At 42.1% G+C, this 27,425-nt stretch overlaps 1 protein-coding gene across 1 annotated transcript in view; it reads right to left on the reverse strand.

The window, feature by feature from the left end:
* Positions 1 to 27,425, reverse strand: part of lats2 (large tumor suppressor kinase 2) — a 34,271-nt gene that overhangs the window by 5,114 nt on the left and 1,732 nt on the right. Inside the window, exons 2-8 of the mRNA XM_071481688.1 lie at positions 19,127 to 19,874; positions 5,357 to 5,489; positions 3,606 to 5,203; positions 2,211 to 2,438; positions 1,757 to 2,111; positions 779 to 961; positions 65 to 171 (exon numbers count right to left, since the gene is read on the reverse strand). Of these exons, the coding sequence (XP_071337789.1) occupies positions 65 to 171; positions 779 to 961; positions 1,757 to 2,111; positions 2,211 to 2,438; positions 3,606 to 5,203; positions 5,357 to 5,489; positions 19,127 to 19,492 (2,970 nt within the window). The 5' untranslated portion in view covers positions 19,493 to 19,874. The remainder of the gene's footprint in view (positions 1 to 64; positions 172 to 778; positions 962 to 1,756; positions 2,112 to 2,210; positions 2,439 to 3,605; positions 5,204 to 5,356; positions 5,490 to 19,126; positions 19,875 to 27,425) is intronic.

Genomic DNA, 27,425 nt, shown 5'->3' on the forward strand with positions numbered 1-27,425 from the left:
TTCATCCACTGGTCAATGATTTCATTTCCAAATCAAAGCAGGGATATTTTTCTTCTTCACTGACCTTAATCTGAGTCTCGGTGGGTGTGGGAGCCAGGAAGGGCGGCTGTCCCACCAGCATCTCAAACAGGATTACTCCCACGCTCCACCAGTCACACAGCTGGGTGTAACCTGCACACAAGGCAAGAATATCAGATTAATCTTTAAATTCTCTCACTTTAGAGATAAACATACAGCACAATCCACTACTGTGTTCACCCAAAACACAAAACCTCAAATTAAAGATCTTAAAACATCATAGTTATTGTTTCATTTTTAATTCAGCATGCTGAGTACAGAACCAATGAAAAAAATTCTCGGCTAATATTTGTAACAGGATGATTTCTGATGTCAGCTTTGATGGTAAAGATTGAATTTCCAAAATCCAAGGATTAAAACTTGATCCAATGTTGTGCAGGATAAATGTAAACTAAACTAAATGTATCCTTGGCACAAAGGATCTCAAATTAAAGGAAAATAATTTTTAACCTTGTTTTATTTTACTTTGAAATTGTCAACAGACAAATACAAAGACAAAACAAATTAGTATTTAGTTAACGAATCAGTTAGCGGAATTCTTCAGCCTCTGGTCCATTTTCAGCCCAGCTGTCACATGAGCTCTCTTTCCATCCATGATCAAAACACTGACTCCATGTGAAGTTAGCTCTATGCATAGCAGAGGTGTCTTAGCCCTTTTATCTGGGTGGGTAAATAAGCAGATAAAGAAAAAATCATCCACCTTTGCGCAGCAGCACCTCAGGTGCGATGTAGTTCGGTGTCCCCACCAAGGAGTGAGCCAGGCAGCGCTGGTGCTGCCGGTTGGCGCGCTGCTCCAGTGTCATCAGCCGATCGCCACAGCGACAGTTGGACACGTCATCCCAGAAGTCACTGGGCTCCATGCTGTCCTGTCTGACGTGGCTCCCTAAAGACAGAGAGGAAGGAACAATGTTGTTTAACTCCACAGAAAACACACAATGACACACTGCCTGGATTAGCTGGATGGGAATACTCTGAACAATTAGCAGCTTTTCTGAAGAGCAAAGTCTGAATGTCTGACAATACACCTGCATGCTCAATGAATTTTACCCTATCTTGCCATAATAAGACTTCACACAATTTTTTTCTGACAATATCACCAGATAACTACAGTGCCATACAAGCACTGAGTAGGTGCTTTGAACAAATCACTGATTGGATCTGCCAAAACACCCTCCAGTTAAACACAGGCAAAACTCAAATAACTGTTTTTGGAGAAAGTGATTTAAAGTCAGAGCTAAGAGCACAAACAAGCCTGAAATCTTGATCTTAGATTTAGTCTCAGACCTGCAAACTCAAGACTATCACCTGTAGCTGCACTGTAATTTTTATCGTAGTGTTATTTGTAACTTCCATTTTACATCGTATTTATGTATTTTTATACTGTCTTTTTATATTACCCTGGTTTTTGTGTCTTATGTGAACCACTTAGTATTGCCTTGTTGTTGAAAGGTGCCATACAAATAAACTTGTCTCGTTCTGAACACAATCCAAGCCTGAGCTTTAGGATCAGAGAACATTAATTGGATTCATATGAACTATGATAAGATTAGAAATCCATGAGAGTAAGAGCTACATTATACAGTATTTTGTTACATGTAGGTTGCATGTTTACAAAATCCACTGAATCATGTATATGTTAAGATATGTTGCACTAAACCATGGTCATAAACCGCCTCACCTTTCTGGTAATACTTGGAGTTGTGCGTCCAGCGGAAGCCCGTGCACAGACCAAAATCTGTCAGCTTGATGTGTCCGTCCAGGTCAATGAGGATGTTGTCAGGCTTGATGTCGCGGTGGATGAAGCCCATCTTGTGGACGCTCTCGATGGCCAGCGTCAACTCCGCCACATAGAAACGCGCCAGAGGCTCGGGGAAGACGCCCATCCGGATGAGCAGGCTCATCATGTCTCCTCCGGGGATGTAGTCCATGACGAAGTAGAGGCTGTCGCGGTCCTGAAAGGAATAGTAGAGACGCACCACCCACTCGTTGTCTGCCTCCGCCAGGATGTCTCGCTCCGCTTTCACATGGGCCACCTGCACCAAAGAGAAGCTCGTTTGAACTGGTTTGCATAACTCAAGACGTCTTCGAAAGCTAACACTGTGTATTATATTGATAAAAATGTATTAAATCACCTGGTTGCGGTTGAGAACATCTTTCTTGCGAAGTGTTTTCATGGCATAAAGGGCACCTGTGTCCACTTTGCGTGTAAGACACACTTCACCAAAGGCACCGATGCCCAGCGTCTTGATTTTGACAAACATGGACTTGTCCATCTTAGCGCGGCGTAGCCTGTTGTAGTTGGACTCTTTCTGGTTTAGCATCTTCCTCATCTGTTCCTGCTCCGCTTCCGACAGACCGGCCTGGGCGAGAGTGGAGAAGGAGAAAGACGGAGAGCCTGAGAGTTCATTTTTCACATGTGATAAGTAATGGCCTAGGAATGTGGCGAGAGCTGAACCCAGCACCCTGACCTCTGTTGTCAAATTTAACTCATTCTGTTATTTAACTGTCTGGGCCTAGCTGTGGTATTTTTTCTCCTCTAAGAATGTCTTTCATTCACTTTAAAGTGGGTCAAAAGGGCAGAGGCCAAAGTCATGATTCAGGACAAGCTCATGCAAACACAAGTGTGAACGCACTGACTCCTCAAACCAAGACAAGGGTTTTCTTGTCTGAAACAAAGTCCTGAGGGAGAATTTTTCTGGATAACAACCTCTAGGACATCACTGCTTCATACAATCCATCATCATTCTCATCTCTAATACAGACCCAACAACTTTACCACTGGTTTTTCAGGTTTTAGACTATTAACTATAAATAGCTTCTAGGTTACCTGTAAATTTTCCAAGGCATGTTGCTGATTTTCAACATAAGAACAATAACTAATTAAATTTATTTATTTATTTTTTTTAACAAATAAACTTCCAGAGACTCCACACTTGCTTGAGACGGGATAATCTTTGCAGTGAGTGCTATCATTTAGTGGTTTCAGCTTTATTCAGTTGATGATGCAGTTCAGGATGTCTGCTCTGCCGAAAAACACAACTTAATAATGTAAAATTGGCTGCTACTTTTATAATCTAATTTTAACACAAAAAAAACTCATAATGTACTAAAACAAACATCAGCCTAGAATTTATAATATCAGCCTGAGCACCTCAGCTATCATTTAGAAAATGGTCTGCAATAATGTTAAATATACACAATTTGAAGTCAGTGGGCCGAAACATGCAGAACTACTTGTATGCTCCATTAATCCATGTTTGTAGAAGCTTTCCAGTGGAGCCAAAAGTCTAAATAGAGCTCCACACAATAGCGACAGAGATGCAAGTTACATGTATCACATGGCAGACTTTTAATTCTCTATATTCTGTTTAACTTCTGAGCATGCAGCAGTTATGTGATGACCTGCAGCTCAGTGTCAGGTTAACTGTGAGGTCATCCCTTTACAGGTCCGTTGTTTAGATGATTCAGCAGCTAAATGATGGATTTGTAACACACAGCAGTTCGTGAGCAGTAAAATGTCGTCTCACCTTTGACATCTCTTGCTCCAGCTGAAGCCTGCGGTTGAGTTTCTGCTGGTAGGTCTTCATCACGTTCTCTATGTGCTGCTCCATGTAGAACTTGAAGGCGAACGGTGAGTAGGTCTTGATGCGTGACTCTCTCTTCTCCTCGTCACGTCCGTTTTTCCTCACCGGAACAGGTGACGTCTGGATCTGCTTCTTGTCTTTCACTGTTTTTTCTCCCTTCCCCATCTTCGTCTTCTCTTTCACCTGCTGGCTCTCTTCTCCCTTTCCACTCCCTCCGCTGCCACTGTGTGTGCTTCTGGCAGTGGGGTTGCTGAGGTCCTGAGCTCCACACATGGCTCCAGCTCCTTCCATGGCCCCTGGTTCGCCAGCTGCCCCTGACATGAGCAGATTTTTGGGGTAAGGTGGTGGTGGGCAGCGTGGCTCCTGAGCAGGCTCGAGGGGGTAAGTCTCCTCTGGCATGTAGGCCAGAGGCTCTGCTGCATCCTGGGCCTGAGCAGTCATCCAGCCGGGGTGACACGGTCCCACAGCTGTCTTGGGCTCGGGCCTCATCACACGGATACTCTTGACCGGCTGTTGAATGGGCGGAGATGTTACAGCCGTGATGGTGTTCGGTGGGCCCAGTGATTGCTCCTGTTTTCCAGCTGTGGGAGGTGCAGCCATCGCAGGCCGGACACCGTTGGGCCCCGCAGAGCGACTGTTGAAGGAGTTGGTTCTGCTGGGGACACGCACCTCCCCCCTGAATGGGCCCTGGGGCTGGGGTTGCCTGGCTGGGGGGGCCCCTTCAGGTCCTGGAGGCCCCGCCCAATGGTGTTCATACAGATCCAGGTTAAGGCTGGCCCTGGATGGTGTCATCAAGCCCTGCGGCAGATCTGAGAAGTCGGGGCCCATGGCTGCCACGCCACCTGGGGAACGGGACATCATGTGGACTTGATGGGAGGTGGGGCTGGCCTGTCGAGGGTGGGAATGAGGGGGCAGGTACAGGTTAGCAGGGTACCCTCCCCCTCCTCCTCCTGGCCCATTCTGACCCATGGCTCCTTTCCCCTGCATGTTGACATAGTTGTCTGGGGGCGCCATAGGGGGTGGTGCCATCTTGTTCTGGAAGGAGGGGGTCCTCTTGACACCATAGCCTGCAGGCTCCATCATGTGTGGCCTGGCATGACCGTAGTCATAGTGGGGACCTGGAACAGGGCCCCCTGGTGGCTGTGGCTGGAGTTGCAGAGGCTGGCCAGGGACGTTGTAGCTAATCATGGGCCCATGCTGCTCCATACTCCCGGGGTAGCCTTTCTGCTGGGTCCCTGGAGGGTACATGTTGTTGGCTGGGTTGCTCTGGGTGGCCATCACTGGTGGATAGGTGCCCATACTGGGAGGTCGACCCATCGGGTTCCCCATGGCTGGGCCCTGTGCTGCACCAGATGGGGGCATCATGTAATTCATAACAGGGGGCGCAGTCATGTAGGGTCTGGGCATCTCACCCTCAGGGCCGTATCCCGCCCCGTCATACATGGGAGCCCCCATCTGATGGTATGGAGGCATGGCACCCGCCTCACCTGAAGCCTCCAGCGCAGGCCGGTGGTCCATTGCATTTGGCATGCCAGCTTTTCCTATAGGACAAGGAGTAATTTAATCATAATTGTCTGCTGCTGTTTAAAGTCAGTGGATCAAAAAGCACAAACAGTAAATAAATGTGGTGAAGAGAAATGAGGAGCTTTTAAAATCCACTGGTCAGTAGGAAATTGTTGAGGTTGTATTTGTACCTGGTGAAGTCTGTTTGATGACACGGACGATGAGCTCATTGCGAGGGTCAAGGTAACCCATTTTGCTGATGTACTCTAAAGCAGCTTCAATGTTTCTGCTTCCTGTCTGCTTCAGCGCCCGCACCGCCATCTCCTGTGAAACACACACACAAGAAGAGATGTTGAGAAACTTTTTGACACGTGCTTTTCTATGATGCCAACTTTTCCATTTAACTGAAGAATCAAACTTTTTCACATTTAATATCATCTAAACACAAGTAGCTGTGTAAGAACTTTGATTCAATAATTTTTTTTTAATCAGATCAGGAACTATTGGAACTATAAAGTAAACAAGACAATAAATAAAGCCAGACATTCGGTTACCGGTTGTGAAACTATTTACACAAGTTGGTTGGCACCAAAAATGTGCAGTTTGCCTGCAACACACATAAGAGGTTATTCTGCTTTGGTGTCCATAAACCCAGCATAAAAAACACAAACTTTCAAAAACACAGTGGCCCAGTGGTGCTCAAGCACCTGCATCCTCTCCACTTGGGGTCACATAGCAGTGACTTCCTGTGTCTGCCACAACAACACACACAAAAGAAAAAAAAAAGAAACACCAAACGAGGTCAAATGAGTGTGGGACATGCGAATGACTTTTGTGAAGGGCAATAGGAAATGTAAGATGTTTTTATTAGTTTGTTTTCTATAATTTCAATATCAAAACTAAAAAATGTATGGTTATGGTAAGGAAAAACATCGACATCCAAAGAAATCTCTGAGCCAAGGCCTTTATGAATAAGCCACATGATCATTTGTAATGGGTGCAATTATTTAATGTGAATCATTGAGTAGTTGTGGCCCAGCAGCAGGGTGTGGTCCTGTGTGCACCTCAGACAAGCTTCACTACTGTTTTCCAAAGTATACTGTAATATTTTACATTTTTGGATACATTCTTTTGTCCTCCTCTGCTCATTTAGGAACTGAACTTAACTGAACATTTCCTACAGCTACAGCTTCACCTTAAAATCAATTAACTGGCGAAACATGAGTTGACTTTTATTGTAAAGAAGTCACAGGAAGCGCAATGTGTTTGTCTGTGAGCTCAGCATTAATGGTGATAAGTGCTAGATCTTTACAAAACTACAAAAAACTAACCAACAAAACTACTTTGTTTGCGTAAGATACCACAATACCACAATAAAAAACTGAGATTGTGTTTTATTTTTAACTGCAATAAAGTGAACTGTGTGGTGAAGCAGCTTCCATCACTTGTCCTGAAGATCTATGCGTCATGTTCACTGCATTCTTCTTCTTCATGTAAAGATTTTATTTGCTCTATGGCCTGTCTCCCTCCTCACTCATACCCACAGGAGGGAGGGGGGGGGCTGATCTCCATGCCTGGAGACTTGCGCTCCAACAGGTGGGTCACTGTAAAAGCCCAGTGGTATGTAGGTCACTTATGTGAAAAATGTTGCAGCCAAAATGATAATAAGGAAACATGCAGAGCATTCTTCTCCACTTAATGGCCTTTTATTAAACAATGCCAATCATTCCTTCTGGTTCTCATGTTAATTAAATGCAGGAGATTTTAAAAGCTTTTCAACTCACAGAATTAAATTCAACACCCACCCACCCACCCACCCACACAAAGACGCCTGAACACATTAGGCTGCAGAAAGACACAGTGACCACTGTGGCTCTGATTTAGAGTTTGAAATGTTTGACTTTATATCAAGTTAATAAAAAAGAAAAAAAAAAAAAAAGCCAAACTGACAGTTTTATAGACTTGGTTATAATAAAGTGTCTGTTAGCTGCACCACTGCTACAGAAGTATACAAGACTCCGACAGCAGTGAAACAGCACAGACAGTTACCTACTGTGTTATATAGTCCCTCTTCTTTTATATGTTGCATAAAGATGAGCTGTCAGTGTCCTACATATCCTATATTAAGTTAACTTTGTCCTTTATTAGTCAGCAGATGTTCCATCTGTTTATTTGCATCTCTTCCCATGAGGTTGGATTTTATGGTTTTTATGCAATATAGATTTAATAGGAGAGTCCCCTCTAATAATAACTTTTACTGGAATTCCTCTCTTTAGTGTTCCAGTGAAAACAGGGTCCTGTCTGCAAATAAAAATTCTTTTAAGTGATGAGACAAAGCCGTCAGGTTACATTAACTTCCTGTTTTCTTTACACAAGTAAACATGTAAACAAACAGGACACCAAAGTGGAACATAAACACAACAGAAAATCTGTCCTTCCCTCTCCGATGGAGCGACCCACACCTAGATGAGGAAATCCCCTTGAATGGCATATGACCTCACTGCAGAGACATTTCAACTCAGACCTCTGCCCGGACCAACGTTCAGAGCCGGCGTTCAGAGCCGACACTCAGCCGCCCCTGCTGGTCACACACAGTAACAGCAGCCACAAATCGACGTCTTCTGCCTGACACGGGTGATATTAACTGTATGTCATGTTATTACAGCTGTATCCAAAGGTGTAAACACCCCCAGGTGAATTACACTTTTTTTTTTTTTTTTTGGAAGAGAAAATAAGTTAATTCAACTCTTCATGCATTCACTCTTTCTTAATGCTCTGTTAGTTTAATTTCATGAACTTGAAAAATAAAAAATCACGGGGTATGTGTAGGCAGTGGAGGAATCACTGCACTAACAGAGGGAACTAAATATCAGCAAATTCTGGACGCAAATGTCCTGCAGTCAGCAAAGAAAGTGAAACTAAAAAGAGGCTTCTATAACAGGACAATGATCCAAAGCAGACTGCAAAATGCACCATGAACTACTTCAAGAAGCACAGGTTGAGGCTTTTGGAACGACTCCTCACAGTCCCCTGACCTGAACATGACTGAAAATCTGTGTGTAGATCTGAAACAGCCTAAAAATACCTCAGAACCAGAAGGGATCTGCAGGAGGAACAATGAAGAACAGAAAGACTCTTCGCAGCTTGTGCCACAGGAGAGGTTATTTTAATGATTTAGTAGGGTTTGCTGTAGGGGTTTTATTTCCTATTCATTCAACAAAATAAGTGATTTGATCAGAGGTTAAATTACATTACAACAATAAACTCAGGTGCTTCCAATGTAAAACCTGCATACGTGCATATTTATTGAGTCGCTGTTAAAATTTGTCATTTTATTTTATTTTAGCTGTTTCCTGGAGAAACTTCGCATCAGAACAAAAGTATGATAACTGCGAGAGACTGAATCCTCAGTGGCTTAAGCATATAGTTGTAGTTTTAGACCATAAATATAGAAAATCTGGAGTTCTACCACAACTATAACTTGTGCATTATCATTTATGGACTATTGCAAAGGCCTACCCACGACTCCTCTCAAAAAGACCATTAAACACCTGCAGCACATTCAGACGGCGGCTGCCAGATTTCTAACAAGAACCAGGAGAACTGGGCACATGATTCCTACTCTTAAATCTTTACAATGGTTTAGCAATCATTCTAGAAGATTTTAAAGTGCTGCTGCTGGTTTATAAATCAGTCAGCAGCCCGGCGAAGTGCCTGGAGTCAGAACCATAAGGATAAAACTGTAATTTAGCTACTAGGCTGAACACAGATGGAAGAAACCTGATGCTCTTCAATGGGCAGAAACTTTCATCTCTTTTACTTTGGCTAATTAATTAACTCTGGTGGGCTTTTATCCTTTAGTATGTTTGGTGCAACTTTTTATTGGACTGTAACTAAAACTACTTTATATGTTGTTGTATTATTTTGTCTGTTTTTATTTATCTATTTTAATCTGATCTGTGTTATACAAATTAACCTGCTTGGCCTTCTATGTGATATTGGTATATGTATTGGTAGTAACTGTTTTAAAACCTCAATAAGTAAAAAAAAAAAAAAAATAGGATTAGGTCATTTAACAACAGCAGCAACAAAAATATATTTTATATTTTATATTACAATTTGTCCTTAGAGTGAGAGGAAATGCAAGAACAGGAGAGAAGTTTTGTCCCCAAGCAGCCATTTTGTGCCCCTCCTGTCTGCAGTTTCTCAGACAGACTGCCCCCCCCCCATTCATCAGGAGGAAACTAAATCAAACATAAATGGTTTAAAAGTAGGAGCGCGCAGCAACTGTGGGCACAGTCAGCTCTCAAAGCCAGGACATGCCAAGGCCACACACTTTCTATGCCTTCTGTAGCGAGTGTGAGTGTGTGTGTGGTGTCCATCACAGTGCATCTATATAGGTGTAAATACACTAAAGCATGCAGCGTGCACACGCCTGCTTTCGTCCCCTCCCATTGCATCTGCATGTTCATACACATAAATAACTCTACACCCCTGAGTCCAAGACTGACCACACACACACACACACACACACACACACACACACACACACACACACACCACTGTTTATACTCTGTTTCCTGTGTGTTCATGTATGTGTGCTGCCAGAGCCGCCCAGTAATGTCACATTATGTCGCCTCGCCTCGCCCCCCCCCCCCCCCTCGTCTGTCTTTCTTTCCTCCCCGTTTGCTCTCCTCATATCTCTTGCTTTGCTTCGCATATACATTTCTCTCTTCTTAATTCTAATTTATTTAATGGCATTATAGGAATCAAGCACATTACCAATAAGCTGTGCAGGGTTTACAATGTTAAGGTTTAGTTATGCAGATTTATGTTTTGGATTTTCTGCTGAAACAGGAGGTGACAGAAAAAGAGCAGTGAGGTAGTTGAGGGTTAATTTGCAACAAACATCCTCAGACAGACTCACACTATTACATGTCGAGCTGTAAAGACAAATTCAATCAATCAATTAGATGATTTACAAAGCATTCATACAAAAATGCTCAACATTGCTCAGCTTCTACTTTATGATAGTAAAGTGAACATTTTTGTGTTTGGACTGTTGGCTCAATAAAACAAGTGACTGAAATAGATTCACTTGGGCTGTTGAAAATTTTAAGGGACATTTTTGCTATTTCTAAAAAAAATTTTAGACAAATGATGAATTGATTAATAAAGAAAAGAATGCACAGGTTAATCTATACAGAAAATAATAGTTGCGGGTCTAATTCCATGGTCAACAGTTAAAGGTGGGGTGTGCTCAACATTAACTGGTCTGAACATGGTGGAGGGCAGAAGTGTTTTAGCTGTTCTGAGCGGCCACATTGACTGTTGGGGTGAGGACTGACATTCAGACAGAGGGGGCGTGATAATTGCTCAAGGCGTTTCACTCAGTTGTACATGTGAAAAGAAATAGCAAATTATCAGACAATATTTTTTGTGGAGATTAGGTTTGAAAAAGTCTTATATTAGATGTTCACAATTACGTTTTCACAACATCAGATATTCTTTTTGAATACGGTCTTTACAGAGAGCATTGCATTATGGGTTGTTTTCAGCCTTAATGTTGCTAAGCTAGCTAATGTAGTCACGTTCAGTGTTCCTGAAGTGTAACAAATTCATGACGACTTTACCGACCCCGTCAGTCTCTGTGTGCCTGTCATTCAGGGTGCGGGCTGGTCCCTGTGGATAAGTCCAGGGCTGAATCTCTTTTCCAATCCAACCGTGCATCTCCACCGTTGGAGAGCTTCACCAAGGTTAATGCAGCTGCTCATAGCACTTCTTTTATATATTCTTTTGTACACGCCACCATCGATAGTCATTCCTCCCGTGCCCTCGCCTTAATGTCACCACTGGTTTCGTCTGCAGCCCCAGTCACTGGCAGCAACAGAAGTGTAGACTGCTCCTTCCTCTTCCCCTCGTAATCCTTAAATTGGCACCAGCAGTTAGCATGTGCCAGATTCCCCTCCATCTCCCTCCTTCACTATGCACGCCCCCTGTTGTTGATTGGCTGGATTAAGGTTGTGTTACTCGGTCCGAACCCCTTTGAATGTTTCCCATTTACAGAACCAGGGCTGTGTAGGAACACATGACTTTTTTTTCAGCACACAAATTCAGAACGAACAGCCAGCGGATCATGAGGAGACTCACGCTGGTCCGATTCACTGCATTTGCTTACTCCACCTTTAAATGCAACAGTGATGCTGACAGCCATGAAGGTGGAGGGAAAAACAAAATGTACTCAGACAAAGAGAGAGTTGGGCTGTAACTAACAGTAAAATGAATCAATCTGAGTGTGTTACATAAGCACAGGGCTCAGTAAAGTCACAGTGAAACAGTAGTTGGAGAATCTTTATTTTCAGTAATGTGATGAATTTCCTGGTGAAACTGAATACTGTAGCGCACTGACTTTAGTTACAGGGGATTTAACTCCAATCCTTGAATTCTGATTGATTGCATAACAAAAAAGTGGATGTTGTTTAGCAAATATAGAGAAATATGAGTCTGTGGAGAGATATGGAGCTGTAGCACTGTGAAGTCAAACTTTTGTTGGCAAAGTTTTTGCCAGCTGAAATTTAAATGCACATCCCCTTAGTATGATATTGCTGTGCTAGCTGCTATGATCTGTTAATCACCCAAAATCACATTTGATTACATAAAGTTATGCAACTGCCCCTGTGTTCATGGTGAGTCATCAAAAATAAATTAATGTTTTACCGCAAGAGAAAAGAGAGGCATCTTGATGTAACAATACTCAGATGAATGAACACAAAATTAGAACTTGGAAAATGTCTTCTTCATTTCACAAGGTCTTTAACTGTTGCCTTTGCATTGGCCTTCTTCAATGTTGAAGACAAAGCCACAGAACCCATGAAAATACAGATTTAAAAGAGCTTTCAGATTGATGACAGTAAAGGATCTTTATCTGCTCTCATGATCTCTTTTTCCTACTGTGGGGTCAATAAATTTTATCTTATCTATTTACAAACAGTAAACCAGTCTTAAGAATAAAAAGATTTGATTTAAAACATAACCACAAATATCTCAGATGACACCAAACCCTCTATATTGAAACTGAGGGAAATAAATATCCATCAAACATCATACTCTACTTTCATTGTTTGCTGTGTGTGTGTGTGTGGAGGCGGGCCCAGTGACCCCGGCTGTCATGGCGACAGATGTTCCTTGCTCACATTCCTCAGCCCAGGAAGCAGGAATTCAAGCTATTTGCAATCTGGATTCTCTCTCTCTCTCTCTCTCTCTCTCTCTCTCTCTCTCTCTCTCTCTCTCTCTCTCACTGTCTCACTGTCTCACTGTCTCTCGCTCTTTCAGTCGAAAATATCCAGGCCATATTTGCACTCTTGTCATAATGGTTGCGGGCTGCAGGCCGCCGAGTTATCCCAAACGCATAATCACCAGCCTACAAACTCTATACACACACATACACTGCTTGACAGACTGACAAACATAGGCCGAGGTACTCTCTCACTCTCACACACACACACACACACACACACACACACACACACACACACACACACACGCACACACACACACACACACACACACACACACACACACACAGTTTTTTCTTGCACAGATGTGATGGTAAACAACAACAACATCCGGAGAGTTTCTGTTTTTTTGTAAATATTAATCGTCTCTTTGACCCAAATCTGCAGCACATTGCCTTCAAATCAAAGCCACATGGAGCAGCAGAGTGCAGATGGACGGACATGCCGAAGGGGACGTCCACGAATCGTTTCCACAGAGGGATCCATAAAACCTGAGCTGTCTTCCTCCCTCCTCTTCCTCATGCATGGCAGTAATGTGCAAAAAACTGAACACAACAAATGTAAGGCAAGGCTTGATCGAGTTACGTGTTACCTACAGATTCTTACAGCGTGAGCCGAGGAAAGCCAACACACACACTGTGAACACTAACACACACACACTGCTTCCAAGCCACGTCCTGTTAGCTTTATCGTTACGTAAACACCACAGTGTTTTCCTGCTCACACACTGAAGGCTTTAATATGCTTATTGCGCACCAGCAGTTTGTCCTGTACGTACAGTAGAAGGCCTGTGAGGAGCGGCGAGGAGTTTCAGGGAGGGGAAAACACTCAACACACCCTCCCTCCCTTCACTTCCTTTCTTTCCCTGTCATCTCGATGCATGGCATGCCACTATGTCCCCCCCACCCTTGCTCCCCCTCCAAAACATTTCCTTCTTAAAAAAAAAAAAAAAAAGTGATTATGTAACAAGCCACATTGCTCTGTAATTTGCAGCTGGAGAAGACGGGAAAGACAAAGAGGAGGAGGAAGACGAGGCTGGCTGATAAGAGTTGGGCTCAAAAAACAGGGTTGGCTTCAAGAGGAGGTGAACAAATGAGGCGAGGGGTGTTCAAGGACACAGTTACTGATGTACAACAGCAATGGTCGCTCTGGAAAAGAAAAAAATACAGACCCACAGCTCACTGGTCTAAAAATCATTGAAGTCTGTCACAATAAAAGTCTGTCACAATAAAAGCATCCAGAGTAACAGTAGTAATGGATTATTAGTGACACGCAAACATTAGTACAGTTCAGTGTGTGTACAGGTGTTGGGGGAAAGATCAAGAGATGTATAAAGACGTGTTGTTGAGCTGGCATCAGAGGAAGTTAAGCTCTCTGATTGGCTGTTCAGAGAAGTGAGTTTGTCCATTCAAGACAGGTTCACCTCGGCCTTTTCAGTTCTTCTCCCACCATCGAAACAGAATCGGAGCAAAGTGAAGGAACTAGTTTGTTTTGTCTCTAGATGATGTTTTTTGGATTATGAACTCAGACAACTGACCAGCTACGTCCTCTCGTGTGTCTGCAGATCATGTGTGCAACTGGGTGGTCAGCCGATTCTTGAGTTTACCTTTTAACAAACATTGGATGTTGGAAAGCAGTTTAGAGCTGCAACAAATGGTCACTTAATCGATTAAGTGACTGACAGAAATTTAAGTGCCAACTATTTTGATAATCAATCAACAGTTTCAGCCATTTTTAGGCAATATGCCAAAAATCTCAAGGCTGCAGCTTCTCAAAATTTGAATCTTTTATGCTTTTCTTTGTTGTAAATGACAATAAACTGAATCTCTTCAGGTTGTAGTCCAGTGGTCAGACAAAAATCACCTTGGACTCTACTCAATAACAGCAGGGATTTTTCACCATATACTGACATTTTATGCACAAAACAAATAGTCAATAATCAATAATGAAAACAATTCTTAGTTGCAGCCCTAAATCAGTCATTTAGCCTTTGTCAGTGCTTGTTGTTTTTGGCCAGTCAGAAGTGTTGCACAACAGCCTTAGAAAAAACATGCACATGAAATTCAGGAGATCTTAAAAGCTGAAATTTAAGACCATCAAAAAGTTAAACTGGGTATAAAACCAGCAGGAAAAAGTAGATTAATTCTGATTTAGTAAACCAGATATGATGATTCGGTTGAGACAGACATGGTATTGTCTAAAACAAACTCCCCCTAGTAAATGTCAACTGTTGAAGTTACAACTGTAATCAAAAGTCTTTTTTACTTTATGTACCGCACACACAGACTAAGTCCCTTATTCTGTTGATATTTAACAGCCTTGTAAACAAACTCTGGTCTGTGCTCACACATTGTGGCATTTATTTGGGTCTAATGTGTTTTGAATGCAGAGCCATTTGAGTGAAAACCAATTATTCAAATGTTTATTCCTTGTAAGAATGAAGCCATCAAACATGCAGAGCTGCAGAGACACAGACTGTGACAGACGGACCAGAGACAGAGGACGAGAGGCGACACGCTGGGTGGCGACTCGACTGCAGCAGAAGGAACTGTTCCACCCTGCTGCCATTGAATGTTCACTTCCTGTTTGTATTGACCGGGCCCACGCTGGTCTGGTCCATTCACAATGGTGGCAGCAATGGAGGTCAACTAGCCGGTGCTGAAGCCGAGGAAATGGCTGCCATTGTGGCCCCGAGGCCTTTTTCAGTTTCTCCTCCAGCTCTGACGGATGTGTGAGACACACTGGAGGAACATCACTGTCCAGAATGACCTTTCACACTCTGCTGCCAAACCAAGACCAATTGTTCTTGTGAAATAATCTTATATACTGTTGAGCTGCAATGATTGGTTGATTAGTCAATCACCAGAAAATTAAATTGTATTTTTTAAATAACCAATTCATCATTTATATTATTATATGATATGTTTTCAAGCAAAAATCCCAAACGTTCTCTGGTTCCAGCTTCTCCAGTGCAAGAACTGAAATTTTTTCTTTGTTTTATTATTGTAAACTGAACATCACTGAGGACTCAGGGAGAACGTAATTGATGTTTTTATTCTCTGACATTTTTCAAATGAAAAGAGCAATAGAAAAAAAGAATTTGTGGATTAATCAATAATGAAAACTATGATTTGTTGCAGCCCTTATACTCTGTATTCCTGCATTTTCAGAGCAAAACAGAATAAGTACTGTACAAATAGAAAAAAAGTTTGCAATGTTAAATATTGATGATTGTGAGAGACAATACATTATCACCATGCCAACAGCAGTTTTGTGTAAATGGAATATCTCAGATTAAACCCTTTGAAAGCTACATGTAACCCTGAAAACGTAAATGTTAGTAAAAGTTGAGTCAATCTGAAAGACTTTGGTAAATATGACCATTTTAAGATTGAAAATAGGATCAAATACCGAGCAACTTGCTAACATGCTGGGTTTCACTGTCAGGTGTGATTTACATGCTTATCTGAGAGACTGTTTGTGAAAATTCCACTTTAAAAAACAAATTACATAAGCTCCAAAATGCTCAGTAGAAACAGAAACAGACGTTCTTCTCTGAGCGCCTAAAAGCACGTTGGGTACTCTCAATTTATTTTTTTTTGGGTATGCTGATCCTCATGTTGTCAATTTGGTGTTCTTAAAACAACTGCTGCCATGTGTCAACTAACACATTATTACACAACAGCTTAAACGGGCAGCCTGTTTGGTAGCGGGACGTTCACATCTCACCGCCTCAAAAAGGTAATAGACAGTTTGGCGAGTGATCATTACTGCCAACTTTCACCTGGATGTTTCCCACAGTGGATCTAATCATATGTTTCACTTTTACAACTTGTCTTGAATAACATGATCCCAACAACTACCTACTGAACAGTGGTGGACAACGTATTCAGATCCTTTACTTAAGTAAAATGTGACAAGGGCCCTCAACCACTGGTTTAACCTTTCAACATTGTTATATCTTATAAGTGCATCATGTGTCAAGTAACTACTACGTGTAGCTTTCAAAGGGGGTGTTTGTAAGTTTTCTCTGCTGCTGAATGTGGTTTCTTGCCGGGAGCAAGTGGTGGTGATGGTTGCTTGACAAGAGCTTCGACCATTGTTGTGTTTACAAGAAAAGAGGTTAAAATACGTCCTCTGGGCCAGAGCTAACTGGTTAGCGCGCTAACTTCAGTACAAGAAAAGACGAGATAGAGTTGAGAGTTATCATGGGTGTTTTCCACCACTTCAGACAGCTGTTGGCGAGTAAAGGAATGAAGTTTGATGAGGAACATTTCTTCTAGACTGGTGTCAATGCTGATGTTAGCTATGTGGCAAAACTTACAAAAAGCTCCTTGAAATAAATGTAGCAGAGTTAACAGTACAATATTACCCTCTGAAATCTGGTGAAGTAGGAGCATAAAATAGCAACAACTGGTGCCTCAAAACTGTACTTTAGTATTTTGTTTCCACCACTTCTACTAAAACTATCTACAAAGTGCCAGGTTGTCTTAGTGAACTTCACACCCAGGTTTATGGGTCAGAATTAGAAGCATATACATCAAATGCAAAGAGCAGGACTAAACTCCAGACATCCTGTTAGGGAAACAACCAAGAAAGCTGACTGCCAGATCACTGAAGTCTGAGTGGGCAAATCACTGAATCGGTCCTGCAGTCTGCTTTTCTCTTCTGACGTCCTTAAAGAAACATGGGGCTTGAAAGTATGACGAAATTATCACAGCTAAGTTAAAACAAATCACATTTCCACAGTGAAGCGCAGAAAGCAGAAGGTAAAATGCTGATAAACTTGAGACACTTTTCCCTGACCCTCTAATGCAGCACACACTCAGTCCAGGCTTTGTAAAGACAGGGAGGCGAGAGGCACAGCAAAGGCTCCGCTATCAGCAAGCACCCAACAAACAGCGGGTCTTTGTCGGTGATAAGTTAAAATCGATTTGGCTCGGCCCCACAGCTTCTCCCTGCGGGGGCAGCCTCGCTGCTTCACTGTAGTGGGGAGGGTTTCTCCGCAGTGCTGTGCATGGGCTTGAGCGGAGCATTCTTCACATGCCGAGCTCCATCACAGGGCCCGTCCTCGAGCCCTTTAACCACTGATGTACCAGATCTAAACTGGACCAGCTGCATTTCATGATGACATGCTGTGATTTCATTATTTGGCTTAGTCGCTTCTGACACCTTCATCCTCTTTATTTGGGGAGGACCCGATTGAAAAGAGAATACTTGAAAGGTTTTTTTTTTTGGCAGCTGGTCGGACAACGCATGCAGTAACTAGTGTGACAATGACAGTGATGCAAAAAATGCAGACTTCCTCATTCATTTTCAGTGAATCCTGTACCAGCATAAACCTTTATGTGGTGGTGCAGCATTTAACAGCCTTTTAAACTGGACTTTCTGGTTCATCTTTCATCTTCTAACTCTTCCGCTACTGTTAAATTTAAAGTGTTCTCAGCGACAATTTCTGTCGCTATATTTTCTATCAGGTGCAGTGAACTGTAGAAGCCCACTTACATAACTCCAGTGTTTGACAATATAAAGTCTGATTTTTGCATCATGTACCAAAACAAATTCAACTCCCTGCAGATGCAACTTTCACAGCTTATCCTGAGCTGTAGAAATGGGATAAGAATAAAATGGCTTGGAGATGTAATGTTGTGTTGGGGTTCGATGCTGAGGTCAACTCTCTTTAAACTCAAGGGAAGTGACCCCAGATTAACAGGATCCACATGACTGCTTCACTCAGAGCTTTCTGAGGCTGAAGGCTGACTGTAAAGAAACTCTCCCTCCTCAACTCAGAGACGTCCGATGGCGCATTTGCATTCCTCGGCTGGGACAGATGGAGTAAATGCCAAACAGCCCGGGTTGGGAAATCCACCTGATATTTCAACATTTCAGCACTCAGACCTTGTGTTATGTAATTGCAGCACTGTGCACTTGGCGAGGAAGACTTGTATTGTATTGCATCTCACAGCGTATGGCACTCTTGACTGCTTTCATTAAAAAATTCCAGGCTGAAGGAGGCAGAGTAGTTTTGAATGTCTGAGTCAAGTGGCTTTTACAGCAACACACAAAATACAAACATATTCACACACTGTTAATACACACTGCAACACATCCTCTCTCTTCTTGTGAACGTCTCACACACTGTGACACTGAAAAAGCACAACAGTCTTTAAGTGTTGCAGTTAAATGTCACTCATTAAATGCTGCCAGATGTCTCAACTGCTTCCTGTAGTTCTAGGTGTAAAAAACTTGAAATATGAAATATGAAATGAGATTTTTTTACGAGAATGTTTATTGGATCAAGATGAGACATTTGTTCATCTTTATGAGGACATTCTCATCCAGTCACATTTGTATCAGATTATTTTATTTTACTTCAATGGAAATGAAACTTTGATTGAAATGTTTTTGTTAAATAAAAGCAGCTTCATCTTTTCAGGAATTTCCTTTAAGAAATGTCTCTTTTACACATTTTTCAATACTTTGAATTTGTACATTTTTTGGGAATTCAATGATAAGATATCCAATTCAGAAAGCACCAATAAAACCAGAGATGTAAAGGGGATGGTTAAACTACACCAGCACATTCTCATGCCAGTGACAGGACCATACACTGTTACAACAACCAAACCCATATACACACACACACATTCTTCCTCTCTGGCTCACCTGATCACAGCCGGCGTTGACCAGCTCCTGCAGCATCTGCCGGTTCACCTCCCCAGCGCCTGCCGGGTGTCCTGACCCGGAGGATGGACCCGACTCATTGGCGAAGGGCATGAGTGACTTGCGGATTTCCCGCAAGGCATTCTGGTAGTTGTTGAACTTCTGCGGGGGTCGGAGCTGCTGCTGTCGGCTGGCTGTGTCCTTCCCGCTCTTGCAGTCGGCCCCTCTGCCGCCGTCGTTCCGGGAGCTGCCTCCGTGCAGAGCCTGGCTCACCAGCTTGGCCGGCTGCTTCAGGCCCTCCTTGATCTCCTGAAGCCTCTGGCGCGTGTTGCCCACGTACGGGGCAGCGGGGAAAGTCTTTGGCCTCATGGCCTCAGTGCCCAAGGCCAGGCACCTACTCTAAATGGGAAACACACACACACACACACACACACACACACAAACTGGCACTCACTCCCCTGCACCCTCCAAAAAATCCCTTTCAAGCTGGCTGACCTAAATAGATAAAGAGTCTGCCACAGCAGATTGGAGGCACAGATTTGGGTGTCCTCCAGTGTGTCGCCTATTTGTTTGTGTCTCTCTTTGTGTTTCTGATTCCTGCAGATGCTGGTGTGGGTGGATGAAGGTGATGTGGGGATACTACAGGCATTCCATGGTGTGGTTCTCAAGGCTCAGGTTCCAGCTTATTCCAGGAAATGCAGCCGGTCACAAGGGCACCACGGAGCCAAACCATGATGCTGCCAATCTGCGCCTGTGGAGGAAGGGATGCAGTCAGAGCATGAAGACTGTGGTCACACATAGTGTTCATGTTTTTCTTATTTAAAATAAAATTAAAGCAAACACTGTGCAGTTTACGTCATAAACATGTAGAAGTGATCCATAAATGACAATGGCTCATCAAAAAGGACATGTGAAATGAAATGTGTTGGCGTTTCAAAGACAAAATTACTTCTTTTAATGCCTAATACATGTTGTTGTATAGGACTGCACAATTAATAGATTTTTTTTTTAAATCACAGGAACTGCAGTTTTAAAAAAAAAAGGTAAGATATGTCTCAACATTGCTGTGCATTGTTATCTAAATAAGTGTTGTGGCACAAATAAGATGCTCTGGCCTTCGAAATCATAGCCTCCAGGCGTAAGGGAACATGTTTTTTGTTACAAGCCCCAACAAAAATTACATCATCATCATTTTATCCCATCATGCAGCCCTACTGTTGTATGTTGTACATGCTGTCAGTGCACTGGAGGAATGCATGGGTCGAGAATACTAATATAACACATGTAACAGGATTTAACGTCTATGGAAACATGACATATAGTTGACATTTTTTATGCCAGCAAGCATCTTGTTGATATTCACACATCCAAATATCTTGGATGCAGGTGTTTTGGAAAGAGTTGCTGTCTCTCTAGACCTTAGTCGGAAGTGTTTTTAACAGTTCTTACAACTATGATCTTTAATGGACCACCCATCTTGCTTGCCGCAGGTGTGGTACAATTATTCTCTCATGGGAGTGTCTTTCAATAACTGACAGTGATTTGTGTGTAGTCTGTCATATTATATTCCACAAATGTATACACAGGGAAGAGAATAAAAATACTGATTAATCGATTAGTTGTTTGGGTTTAAAAAAAGTGGTAAAAAATATCCAACAAATATTCAGTTTGCAATGATATAAAAGAAAAAGTGTAAATAGTCACATTAAAGGTGCATTTTTCACTTGAAAAATTACTTAATTATTTGATTATCAAAACCACTGCAGATGAATTTCCTGTCAATCAACTAATAGATAAATTGATGCTCTACAAGTTTACTGTAGCATCACTTCAGATGTGACTGACATGATCTGCTGTTATCAAGCATTTAAAACAAGGTCCATTCCAGTCTGAAAAAATCCAATCCAACACGCCTGGATGTTCAGTAAGATGACACAAACATCACATGGTACTAGTCAGAGTGAAACCTGGAAGTCTGGGAGTCAGATCCAGTTTCCCATCAGCACCCCATCAATGCATAGCTGCGGTTGCACAAGTCGGGCCGTCACCGCATACTTCTGCTACGTGGTCATCGGTAAACACCCTTGTGAGAGTGCAGAGCTCCAACGTGGGGTCAAAACAAGTCAGGAGCCCTCCCTGCCTCAGCCCCTCTGCCTGCGATGCTCCCCTGTGATCAGACATTTAACACCGTTTGAAAGTCTTATCTGGACGAACATACTCCGCATTCTGCCACAGCAGCGTTACTCCTCCAGGGCAGATGGGATGACGTGTGGAACAAAATGCACATGTTCCTGTCAGAAGCTTCACGTGAGGGCCGACAACCCAATGTGAAACGCTTACAGTGCGTCTGGGGAGACACAGTGAGATGCGGGGTGTTTGGAAGTTTTTTGCTGCACTGAATAGAGAGGGCGAGAGGACGGGCAGCAACAAGATTGAGGATGACAAGCGCAAAATTTGCAACAAACACAGACTGTGGCACAAGTTGTGTTTGGCTGTAACTAGGAATCCAAAGCTCCCATGCTGATAGCAGTGTTTTTGTACTGAGGCGGCTGCAAACTTTACCTATTTTTTCACTTTAAAAATGACAAAAGATTCAGTGTTTTCCACAGGAATTTACTGTCGCCTGGATGGAAAAGTCTCCATGCTGCACACACTGGGACAATAAAACTCTGCAATGACACAGTTCTCTTAGGAGTAACAGCGGCAGGATGAAAACCAGACTGATGGCATATTCACATCATGTGGACGCCTCCTCATTATTAATATGTTGAGCTTTATGAAAGACAGGCACCAAAGGCTCAAATTTGTTCAACTTTGACCCGAGCTGCGCTGACCTTTGTGGGTGCAGCCAATCGCTGTTGACCACTGCTTGAACTGAAAGGTGGACAAAAACGAATTAGCCTACTTGTGTTTCTGAATTTCCAGAACTCTTTGATAAAAAACTGACCTCAGATCAGACAGGACAGAAAGGACAAATATCAGCTGGCAGATGTATATTGTAGATAAGGTGGTGCCGTTTATTACAGCCCCTCTGGGAGTTTCGGAGAGGTAAATACTGCGCTGACCTGAGTGGAACATGCAGTATAAGACCCTTGTTTTTCCGCTGTAATGTGAATACACCATGCAAGTAGCTCTGTGGGGCTGAACTGTGGCAGAGCAGTTGCTGCTTTGAGCTAAATGCTTATCATCATGTTAACATGCTCACATGGTTAGGAATGTGATTAGTCTTTGAAGTGTTGGTCATGAACCAAAGTACTGGACAAATTTTAATTTTCACCTGATGATCGCACTTGATTAAAAGTTAAGGGAGAACCAATGTTATTACAGTTTATCCTGAAGACAACATGGATACAACATTTCATCCAACGCATCTGATTGTTGTCAAATACTAAAAATGTCAACACTTATGGTGGCGCTAGAGCAAAAGACATAGGCTCACCAAGGACAGCAGGGTTCATCTTCTGCCGAGCATGAATGTCTGTACAAAAGTTCATGGCTATCAATCAAACAGTTGTTGAGATCGAATACTTGTGGTGGAGCGGCAGACAAACACTGCCATGCTGGAAATGTGCCTAAAAGGGAAAATCGCAAATAAAGATCATTAACTACCTAAAAAAGTTGTTTGTTTTTCTGGTCAAACAGCCTGAATGTCACTGCTGTCTGTCAAACTTGCAAATCACAGTCAGTTGGACTTTTGTTGTTGTGAAGATGATGTTAGCCCATATCTGATCTTCTCAAAGGCCAATATCAGATTTATCTGTCTGACTCTGCTCATTATATGTGACATGCCTGACTCCCCAGAGCAAATATTTCATACTTTATTTTCTTGGTTTTGGTTTGTTTTTCTTTCATTTTTACATTTGGGTTCTACTTACTCTCACTTTCCTTGCCAAGCAACAGAGCTTGACAGAAGACCCTGAAACTGAAAGGGAAGGTTGGCTTCCTGTCCAACTGAGCAGCTCACGAGCTTCAGCTATCTTTAGAGGAGATTTCCATTTGGCTGGCAGGTGATGTCTCGTCTCCAGATACCAATCTGGTTTGTTACCATCTTGGAAAAACTGCCAGATAAAATCCCATTCAGGTTTCAACTTGGCTGTGGTTTTGTCTGCTATTCCAACTATTTCATAAAGCAATCAAACCTAATTGATCTGGTTGTATTTCGAAAGGTCTGACTGGGAGGTGGATTAGTAAAAGAGATTCACCTCATTATTTGACCCACAATTATCCTGACACATGAAAATAAGTGATGAACTGAGGACGTTTCCTCCAGCAACTCTATCATTTTATATATCAGGAAGCTTTCATGCCTATACTGCTCATAGTTAACAAAGGCATCAAGGCAAACTGTGTTCAGTGGCTTTAAAAATTTGTTTGTAGTCTGTTTCCCCAATAAGAGTTAACTTAAGCAAATAGCAACTGCAGGAGGTACAGTCCTATGAAGCTTGGTACAATAAATGGGTCAATCAAACCAGGTCCAGTGATTTGTCCAGATGTTGTGAGGCCTCCATATAGCAGTTTAATATTCATGGTGCACTTTTGAATAGCAGCACATATAGAGTGAAACTATGGTTGAGGTGTAGTGTTGTCCTGTTTTAACGAACAAGTATTTTATGTGGCCATATTATTGACCTAATGTAACCTGCCCACCTTTGGGTTCATTCAGTTTCCGGTTTTGTCTCTTGACTTCTGGTAACTATTGCTAGCTATTGTAAATACAAGTAAAACGCTGTAGCCCTGATTGGTTCATACAGCCTACTATAGTTTTCTCCACAGGCTGTAAATAAAGATGGACGTCACCCATATGTTTCTGAAGAGGGGTTTTGAGGGTCAGAGTGGGCTGACTCCGCCGAACTCCCGGCTAAAGAGGTGGGGCACATGTGGAGCTGAGACTTTGGTGCATACCGGTTTGTGGCAAGCATTCGCTCACCCACCTGTCAATCAGAGTGGCACACCCTCAATGTAACTTTAATCCACCTCCTCTAAATTCACCTCCTGTACAGGTTTCATGAAGGAGGAAATAGCTCTAGAGACCAAAACCATTCTGGCAGCAGGCTGTAAACATGCTTATTTCTGCTGTAAATTTGGGCATTTTAACATGGGAGTCTATGGGACTGACTTGCACTGAGATCCAGCCTCGAGTGGTCATTTGAGGAACTGTAGTTTTTGTCTTCATTTTTCAGCCCTGGAGCTGCATGATTTACTCAACGCTGGGAACAGACGCCCACATGTGTGAGAAGGTTATATGGTCTGACACCGCCACAGACAACCAATTTAAAAGATGATATTTAGCACAAACTTACAAGCTTAAAACTAGCTCAACTCATTGTGTATTACAGCAGCTTTTAGACTAGATTTAATTTTCTAGGGTGAAATATTGCTGAACTCATCAGTATGATTATCCAGGTTACTGTTAATAACTGGTTATTAACATTATTTGCAGTTGCCACAAGTTATCACTAAATGATTCCTTTAAAATCCGAATTAAAATACAACTTTTTATCCAAATATGTAAAATATGTTTTTGATAATATACATTGTAATATTAACACAATAATAAACCTGTGTAATGGAAAACAGGAGTGCATGTACTAGTGTTAATAACCACTGTGCACACAATGCAACATATCCTCACTTCTGCTGTAGACAGGAGGTTAAAAGAGCGGGAGCACTCAGTCGATGCTGTAGGCACAAGGTCGATAGAGTTCAAGAGAGGTAGAGTTATTTCTGATCTCCAGGAGTCTGGAAGTAAAAGTCATTTAAAGCTGCTAACAGAAAGTGAAATCTAAATCCTCTCAGTGTGGTTTTCTGACTCTGTTTTGGATCATTGTGGCAACTGTACACTATAATTGAAAAAATAAAGTATTTTAGATTTGCTACAGCTCTGATTCACTCCGCTTCTTCTTCATAGCAACAGCAGCTGAGGCTCATGGATGTTGTAGTATTTAAAGCTATCCACCATGCCAAACTTACATGAAAAAAACATGATTTCTCAGGAGCTAAGTTGAAATACTTTAAATCAACAGGTCATTACATATAGCGTCATTATATTATCCAGGGGCGTCCTGTGTGTGTGCGCTGGGTAACACTGGGGATACAACTGAAAGAAAACTTTCAAATGGGAATTTTCAGTGGGGAAAATTTGAAGATTTTGGTGTATGTAATGCCAAACGGTTGAACAAAGCTCATTACAATGAAAATGAATGATTATTTTATCCGATTTTAAATTTACCATGTTTTCAATATTCTGTACACAGATATAAAAATGTCACTATACAGTAGATGCAAAGGAAGATTGGGATCATAGCTTTCAGTAGCCAAACATAAGAAGCTGTTGAACTGCACCCCCCTCCCTCCCTGGCAGCCTCCATCCCTTTGGGCCATTTCTAAGAACGACACAGCACTCACTGTTTGTACAGATAAAACTTTGTGTAGACAAAAACAGGGTTTTTTTTTTAATACTGGTGGGAGGCGGGGTAGGGTGGGGCCAAGCTGCATAAATGTTGCCCCATCTCTGGGATCTCTTGCCTCCATTCCTGCGATGCTTTAGGCGCCGTGTCCGACCAATGAGCATGCCATTCCACAAGTAACTACAAGTAAATTCATACCACGGTTGAATCATGGGACAGTGTACGCTGACCAAAATAAACCAAAAAACAAGATCTATGGATGATCTCTGTCTGGAAATAGGCCGTAGGAGGGTGTCTGGAGCAAGTCCAACCTTAAAATATTACCAGAAAAAAAATGTGCAAAGATATCTTTTATGCTGAAAACCACACCTCATACTTAACCCTCTTCATCAACACACACCTTGTCTCTACTTTGACCTGACTCCAAACTGGACAACATTCAACCTGGAAATGAGCAGAAACATTCAGTTTCACAAAAGCTTGAGGCTATAAAATTTGTGCACTGAACAAAAATCAATCTTAATGTGTCATTTAGTCTGATACGGAGTATTATGACCTTGATTTATGCAAATACGCAAACAGATAATCCTACTTGTTTTGACAATTTTCCAGTGACATTTTCAAACATAATACAATATCACAAAAAAATGTCAATTCAAAACCCCCATGAAATAAGTCAACCTCCATAGGAAACAAGTGAAATATTTGTGTCTTCAACAGGTTTTTTCTGACATTTTTGGGAAAACAACCACTGAGCTCAATGTCAAAGCCAATGTGAATCATTTTAACATGCAGCTCCTCAAACAGCCACTAGATGTTGTCTCCAGCTGAACTCAAGTGGAAGGGAAAAAAAAAAAAAAAAAAAAAAAACATCTTTGGAAACTGACAGCTTATTTTCCACAAGCCTTTTGGCTTTAAAACGCTAAAAGAATCAAAATCCCTTTTCGCAGTGTGCACGTTGTTGGTGAATTTGACTTATTTAGAGAATTCTGAAGCTTCAAGTGGACGCATGATCTGGGCTGTGTCCCACCACACTGTGCTGTGCTGGTTGCTCACTCTACCTCAGCTCCACTGAGGTTTCCTACCCTTTGCCAAAACACACTGGAGTTTTACTGTTGTTTAGTCATTTGCCTCTTCTGACAATATTTTGGGGGAAGAAATGTGTTCGATCGCAGTTTAACATGTGACCCTTTCTGACTGCTGCCAGACTTTCACAGCGCTGCCCAGATTGTGTCAAAGATGTCTGATAGATTTCAGAGAATCTGGACGGTAATGTCTCTGCTCTATTTGGCAAATTATGGAGGAGAAGAGAAAGAACAGAACTTCCTGACTGGCAGCTGTGAAGATGGTGTAGCAACAGGTTTGATGGACAGCTGAGATAAATAAGTAATATCACACTTTTCATAACAAAAGTTGAAAAAGAAGCTTCAGACTAAAAGCATGACATATAAAACAGAAGTGAAAACATGAACAAAAAATACAAAATAAATTTAAAAAACAGTAAATATCAGTTTTAAAAGTGGGGGAGTATATGTTAGATATTGTATCTTTGTCATCTGTTCATCTAAAGACGAGCTCTACTTAGTTTCTATGTGGATACAACAATTAAGAAATGTACCAGGGAGCTCCACCATGCACAGCCTGATAAGTAATGACCAAAAATGTATATTGAATGCTAACGAGATGAGGGTATATTTATACAGAGGTATACAGGCAAAAAGGAACGCTGAGGAAATGTCACTGCAGTTGAGAGAGAGTGCATGTGTCTGTATAAAAAAGAAAAAGACCAGCCAGTCATTGACAAACAGAAAGCTGAAGTTGTGTGTAAATCCCCCTGGAAATATTATTTTATTTTGTAGTGTGACTGTGTTCGCAATGCTCCAGTATATAAACTT

The sequence above is a fragment of the Trachinotus anak genome, unplaced genomic scaffold (assembly GCF_046630095.1).
Source record: "Trachinotus anak isolate AG129_WGS33_773 ecotype Australia unplaced genomic scaffold, CSIRO_AGI_Tana_v1 ptg000001l, whole genome shotgun sequence".
NCBI classification, from domain to species: Eukaryota; Metazoa; Chordata; class Actinopteri; order Carangiformes; family Carangidae; genus Trachinotus; species Trachinotus anak.